The sequence below is a fragment of the Arachis ipaensis genome, chromosome B02 (assembly GCF_000816755.2).
Source record: "Arachis ipaensis cultivar K30076 chromosome B02, Araip1.1, whole genome shotgun sequence".
NCBI lineage: Eukaryota > Viridiplantae > Streptophyta > Magnoliopsida > Fabales > Fabaceae > Arachis > Arachis ipaensis.
Window position 1 is genome coordinate 10414159 of NC_029786.2, and position 7918 is coordinate 10422076.

Here is a 7918-nt window from a genome sequence, read left to right on the forward strand (position 1 = left end):
AGTAGAGTTGATCCAAATGGTTGTTGATGACAATGCCGGAGATGACTATGGATTGTTTATTATTATTGTTTAGTCTTGATTCTTTTGTTGCTCCACCTTACTGTGTTGAGCTCCTTTACTTTTAAAAAAAAAAGGTGCTGTCTGCTGGTACTTGTGTGTATGTGCATGGTGTGTACAATAGATGACCCTCCTCTTTCCCAGTTTTATTCATGAAAACCATTTTTAATTCTGAAGAAATAACCCAAAAAATCAACAACAAAATATAAAGAATACATATAAGTTGAGGAAATAACACGTGAACTTTATTGCTGAAATTAAAACACACCTCCAGTTTTAAAACAATACAAACTCCATGTATGTGAACATACATATCATCTTTATTCTAAAAAAAAACATAAACACCTCCTGTAAAATTACAGGTACAATTTATTTATGACAATCCTTTCTGCAATTAAAAAGATCACACACATCTAGCTACTGTAATACAAGATTATTCCTTTCACACTTCCTGCAGAAACACAGGTAATTTATTCATGCACACTACACTCCGGCCGAAAAAGAAAATCCTTCCATTAGTAGTTGCCACCATGGTGCTATCCAGTTACATTCTCATTGTATTCCGGGGGACACTGAGCCTCCACAAAGAAAATTTTGGAAATAATTATGTTAGTTTGGCTCAAAATGATTGGACATTAAGACAATTATGTTGAACATTTTCTAGTTCTATCTGTTATCACAAACATATACAGTCCTTAGAAACATGATACTTCACTCTCAAGCACAAGTTGAAAGCTTTCCTTCCTTTATTTCTTATTCACCTCATGTTATAACATGGAGTCATGGACAAATCACAAGCTAAGTAGCACCCCAAATAGACACAAATAAAAGAACCCTAAGCATATTTTAGAGCTGAGGTGGCATCAAGTAGCGTTTTCAAATAAGTTTACAAAACTACAATAACCTTGACTCTTCAGTTAGTGTTCAAATCTTCTTACAAGCACTCTCTTAAGAAAAGGGCTGAAATGCAAGGCAACAACCTTACTATTGTGCCAGATGCAATTCAGGCAAAAATAAAATTGTACCTATTATATTATGTCAAACTTGAGCCTTTCTATTTCACAAAATTAACTTGTTATATATGCTATATATCTATGTACTTTTTTCATTTCCTTATTTTCATAAAATTGAGGGCGAAAATAGCAGGAAAATTACCGTACTCACTGGCAATTCAAGTGTTCTGCGCTGTTTCTTCTTGAGTGTACTATTAGCACTCTGGGCCAGCGTGATGAATGAAAGCAACAATAAGCTTCTCTCAGTAGGCAACAAGTCCCTGAAACAAATTATTATCGTTTCACAAAAGGACTATTGTTAAATGGTGAAATGATACAAACTGTGTATTGCCTTCTCTTTTTCTCATTATAAAAAGGGTACACTTCTCTGATCTCTTTTCTTTTTTCTCTCTTTTTTTTTTTTCTTGTTTTATCCAAACAGACTTGCCTAGACATATAAGAATATTAACGAAATGAAAAATAACCATTTCTTTTTAAAGAAATAAAGCCCTGCTTTCTTTTCTTCTCTTTTTTTTTTGGGGTTAAAAAGCTTATCAATTTTTCTGGTTTGTTTACCTTCTAATAGTAAACCACTACAATTCGTCTAGTACGAGGGGTTGGGAAGAATGCACCATGTCTTAGGTAAAAATTCCATTCAGTACATATAAAGTGATTCCAAACCGTTCATCACTACATACCAAATAAGAAAATGACCCAAGATATAATCAAGAGGAAAACACCCAAAATGAGCGCATTAAATGCTTGTTTGGGTGCTGTTAAGTTAACAAAAAAAGATTTACCAAATAAGAAAATGACCCAAGATATAATCAAGAGGAAAACACCCAAAATGAGCGCATTAAGTGCTTGTTTGGATGCCGTTAAGTTAACAAAAAAAGATTTTTTTTATTTTTTAGTCTGTTTTGTAAATTTTTAGTAGTAAAAGTAAAAACATTCGAAAAAAAAAAAACATTTTTTTAAGTGTTTGTTTGGACGTCATTATTTTGATAAAAAAAATCTTTTTTCATTAAAATATATCTTTTTTATTTTTTTAGCGTGTTTGGCAAATTTCTAGTAGTAAAAGTAAAAGCACTAGAAAAATAAAAAAATTATTTTTTTTGAGAAACTGTAATTTACATCTTTTTTTAAAAGATCTTTTTCCTTAAAAAAAATATGTTTTTCACGATCTTTTTGTACGAGATATCCAAAGTACTCTTATATCGTTATACCCAAACATAATTGATAGATAAAAAGATCTTTTTGTACGAGATATCCAAACATAAAATTATTTTTATTTTTGCATAAGATCTTTTAAAAAAAGATAACTCGAAAAAAGATTTTTTTTTAGAAGTTCACCCAAACAAGCCCTAAAAGATTTTTTTCTTTAAAGAAAGATATTTTTCACGTAATAAATAAACAAAAAAGTATTTTTATATGGTTATACCCAAACATAATTGATAAATAAAAAGATCTTTTTGTATAAGATATCCGAACATAAAATTACTTTTACTTTTCTATAAGATATTTTGAAAAAGATCTTTTCTTAGAATTAACTAATTCAGCACATCATTTGATATAAACACTCACATATAAGTCCAGGGGTAAGTAGTTGTGATAATGCTTGCTTTCTGAAAGTGTTTCTGGACTGCGGCATTCAGATCACCATGCCAAGGGTCTTCATCTATTTTCCCTTGCATAAACTTGGGTAGCACGTCGCCATGAGAGAAAGTCTTCATCTTATTGCACTTAGTGATCGTGCACAATAAACTACTACATAGCCCTGGGAAATACAAAGTTGAATTCCCCGTGTAAAAGCTTTCAAGTTTTGGTAACTCGTTGAGAGACAAAGTACCAAGCTTACTTAATAGTATCATATCTTCTGGTTTATCTCCCTCTTCATGAGCCACTACTACCTCCAATAATTCACACTTGGTAATGGACAATTCTCGCAGTGCACCCAAACTTTTGGCAGTTGAAGATTTGAACAAATATTTCAATCTTGCGCAATTCTCTACCTTCAGTTGAGTGAGATAGAAGAAAGACACGGCAGATGATGCTGCCAAATTTTTCAACAAGTTGCATTCCGAAACCTTCAACGTTTCTAGCATTTCAAGAAGGGGGGCCATCCAGAGGTGCTCAAACCCCATCGAATAGAGGTTGTGTAGTTTGTTAATCTCCAAATATTTAAGCTGCGAGAGGATTTTGGAATAATCAATGTCAGGCCCTTTTGGACGGAATATATCTTTAAAGGCGCAATCTACCAGCTGAATCTCCGTTAATTTCGGTAGTGACACCTTGGAAAAGAAAACATCTGGAAATTCATCTGATTCATTATCATTGAAGCTATCCAGTCCCAAGTAATTTAAGTTTTGGAGGTCCACATGAAGTAGTCCCTTCTCAATCATTGTAACATCTTCCTTACTCAGCACCAGTTCCTCAAAAGTGGATGTAATAACCTAGGATGTGAAATCAATAATAAAGACAAGGTAATTGAGAATCTTCCTTTCTTTCTTAAGATATGAAATAAAACCAGTGATCATATTTTATTCACAATAAGAAAAATAAGCAGACTGTATGATATGTCGGACTACCGTTATTAGATTATTGTTTAAACATATCAAAATAAATAATTTAATGTGGTTTTTAGTAAAAAATTCAAGACACTAAATTTATGTTTTTAACTAACATTTTTATTTATAGTATCTTTGAAATTAAAAGTATCCTTGGTAAAACATTGTATTATATTGCTGTCAATTGTCTAAAAATTGGGTTCAGTTACGTGACTTTCTAATCATAAAGGAAGAAACCCAAGAGGCCAAGATGTGTTCTGTGATAATAATATGTGTAATATAATATTTAGAATTTGTTTATAATTTTCAAACATATTATATGTTAAAATAACATAAGTTAATTGTAATTATTCGAATTTACTTTTACCAGTCCGATTTATAGTAGGAAAATTTTAACAAAAATGTTATGTGCCACAAAAACTAGTCACTAAATCAGGCATAATGTATTTGTATATAAATACATGTGCTATTTAACTCATTTTCAATGTTTATTTTGTATTTCAACATGTATTTTATATTAGTAGTTAATTTTTAGAGTACATGTAGCATGATTGAAATTATAATTCAATAGTAGAATTGGCGAAACTCGGTTTTTGGAAAAAGTTGCAAACTACAATTTCTTTTGAAAAGAAAAAACTTAATTTGTCTTAAATAAAATTAAACCAACTTTAAAACTTTTTAAAAGTGTGGAACAGTACAAGTGAGAAAGGGAAGGAGGAGGCTATATATCTATTGTATTTGTATATATAATGAAATGAGATTTTTTTTTAATGACCTTTATTTTATGTATCCAACCCAAAGATTTTTAATTAAAATGTATGATACTTGATACCTATCATTTTGACTAATTTCATACCTTCTGTGCAGAAGAAACAAAGCTGTGTTTGTCATCATCAGTTGCAAAACAATCTTCACCCCCTGGATATGAATTAAGAATATCTGCTGCAAAAGCTTTGAGCTTTGGACAACTAAAAACGTATAATCTTGTTAAGACAACAGACTGATCTAACAAATTCTGCATTCCAGAACAAATGCATCTCAGCTCTGGCAAAGCCCATAGCACCATAAAGGTCAATTGGGGGAATAACATATCAATCTCTTTATTATTTGCATCTTGGGGAAATGCTTCATCTTTTGCAACAATCTCCTCTAACTCCCCACATTTTCTCACATCTAAATGCCTTAGGTAGTCTCTGGGAACTGATGCTGGAAACAGATTTTTTATTCGTTTACATTCCTGAACACCAACTCCCTCCAGAAATGGAAAGCTGAAGGGACTTGCTTTGGGATCATTGTTCCAAACATGCCTCATACTTGGAAGCTCTTTCAAAACAATTGTCCTCAGGCGAAATGTAACAGGATCATCATGTTTTGCTGATGTATCTTTCACGTCAAATATTGCCTCAACATGTTTACATTTCCTCACTTGCAGCTGTTCCAAATTACTTAGAAGAGGAAGTAAATGAGATGGGAGAACTGCATTTGTTAAAAAGTCACAACCATCCACCTCCAAATATTTTAAACCGATAAAAGACCACTCAACTGGGATTTCTGATGAGCCAACCCATTTCCCTTCCAGTTCAGGATAATTATTCAGAAATAAAGCTGTCTGAAATAATTGAAGAAAATGATTATTAATATTATTATCAGCTGATCCAATAGAAAAGTAATTGAAGTAACACATCTTGGTTTGGTTCTTTTAAGTGGGAAATAATCGTCCACATCTCAGTCATTCCATGATTGAATTCGTTAATTAATTTATAAAAATCCGCACCTGATATAAGAACTGCTTTCCTAGTACAACGTTGAGAACCTCTTGAGAAAATTCGAAGACCAAATCATGTGGGTCGTAGAGAGAAGCTTGGATTTTTCTTGAAGGATCTACATCTCTCAATTGTTCAGAGAAGATGGTGAAGACCGAAACATCTGGTTCGTAGAGAGAAGCTTGGATTTTTCTTGAAGGATCTTCATCTCTCAATTGTTGAGAGAAGATGGTCATCTTGGAGCACATCCATATCTTCACCTGAGCGAGAGAGGGTAACTTCAAGGCAGCATTGCCTTGATAAAAGCATTCCAGGCTTCTCAAATGTTGAAGACTTATGCGCTTTAGCTGCTCAAAGATGATCTCTTCTGTGGCTGTTTCATCATCTTGCTCTTTTTGCACTATGTCTTTCAATGATTTACAATCATAAACGTACAACTCCTCAAGGTGCTTTAAGCTTCCTGCTGCAGAGGATGTGAGCAAACACTGTAATCCATGACATCCAACCACATTCAATTTTTTCAGATTGGTTGGATATTGCTCTATTGCCCTCAAAAGTGGACAACGCCAAACAATTAATTCCTGGAGCTTTGCCAAGCAGTCTAACCCGCCAATGGAGCTTAGCTCAAATAGGCAGCTTAGGGACAAGTACTCTAAGTGTTCAAGGAACTTGGGATTTTGATGGGGGAACAATATCTTCTTGAGGCTTGTGGAATTCATAATGCCCATTCTCTGTAACTTGGGTGTCCGCCTCCCAAGTATTTCACACTGCAAAGTAGAGTACTCATTATTCACATCATCATCAAAGGTTAACATTAGTCCCCTTAAATATTCAAGTTCAAGATCCTCGGACTGCTGTAACCATGACTTTAGCACCCAAGTGTCCTTCGATTTCATGCTCAAAGTTTTCACCTTGGAAATGTCCTGTTAAAGACAAAAAAAGAAGAAAAATAAAGGACATGCTTACTGCTTGCCTCAGTTTGTGTTTAATTTGGATTTTAATAGATAAGAAATTAAGAGAATAATCACCTTTATATTTGAGAAAAGGGGTGGTCTAGTAATTGGAGGGCTATTTCCTTGTGGTGTCTGAAATAGGTCAAATTTGTTGCAGTTGAACGGATACAAAATGTTTAACTCTGGACACTCAAAAGTGAACATTCCATCATAAAAGTGAGCGAGTTGCGGCAAGTTATACAATCTCAACCGTGTTAGATAAAGAAACACAAACTTTTTTGTTTCACCACCTCCACCGCTATCTTTCTCAACAATTTCTCGCAGCTCATCACAAAAATGTACTTCAAGTTGCTCAAGCATCTTAAGATTTGTAGCTATGGCTACAGGAAACAAGGCTTTCAGTTTTCTACAAGACTTGACAGACACCTGCTGCAGATTTCGAAAGCGGCTGTCATTTTGTTTATCCTGTTGGGGCCAAACGTGAGTCACATTTGGTAGCTCTTCCAAAGTGAGCTTCTCCAACTGGAATGTTCCCTTGATGTCATTCATTTCAAAAATGCATGTGATGTTTTTACAATTTCGCACTTCCAATTCTTTTAGGCTCTTCAAACATCGAAGAACAAACGATGGAATTGCAAATGATTCAAATTTACACCTTTCCAACGTCAAAGTCTTCAAACTGTGAAACCAACCTTTGTCAAGAGCTTTTTCAGTCTTCCAGCCTTCTTCAAGTACCGAATGCTCGGAAACACTTATTTTGTCCATACCTTCATAATATTTCTGCCAACATATTGCAAATAAAGTTATGATTCAAGCACATCCCAAAACACAATCAACTTTCTATCCATAATATATGTATGTAAATAACTCTTAAATCGAGTGCAATAATCGAAAATGAAGTGTGATGAAAGTAACTCGATTTTACCTTATTCAAGTTAAAAAGAAAAAAGAAGCTGAATGAAACACAATTTACCTTCTTATTGTATATATGTTCTATTGTGGCTCGTAAATCACCATTCCAGCACAATCTCTTCTCTTCATCACGTACAACATACACTTTTTGCATAATTGTTGGCATGGTTTTGATTTCTTTTTCAGAGAACTTTTCCATTTTGGGGCAAGCACTCACCACGAATTTCTCCAATAATGGAAACTCAAGAGAATAAATCTTGGAACTGCAGAAACTTTTAAGATTCTTCAAAGATACAAGTTCAAGAGCTTTCATTTGTTTAAAAACTATCTTATTATTAGTCCTGCTCTGTTCATTGACTTCATCTACTATTTGACGATCTGATACAATAATATCCTTCAGAGATTCACAATTGGTTATCTTCATTTTGACGAGTTGACCCAAGCTTTTAGCTGTTGAAAGTGTCATTACATATTTCATGCATTTACACTCTACCACTTCCAAATTGGTCAAGAAATTGAAACGTATTTTCTTCTCTGAAGGTACTATATTATCCAATTTAGGACAATTCTCTAAAAGCAATGACTCTATTCTTTGAAGAATTGCGTCATGTTCAAAGCCAATCTCCATAAGACAAGACAAGTTGGTTAACCTCAAGGTTTTTAGCTTTGGAACA

At 33.6% G+C, this 7918-nt stretch overlaps 1 protein-coding gene across 5 annotated transcripts; it reads right to left on the reverse strand.

The window, feature by feature from the left end:
- Positions 281 to 7918, reverse strand: LOC107624877 (the record flags this gene model as incomplete). Of its 5 annotated transcripts, none has more annotated exon segments than XM_016327352.2 (7): positions 281 to 629; positions 1222 to 1330; positions 2634 to 3502; positions 4473 to 5225; positions 5391 to 6302; positions 6408 to 7112; positions 7306 to 7918. In XM_016327352.2, coding segments are annotated over 7 exon segments (3997 nt in total), but the record flags the coding sequence as incomplete, so codon positions are not given.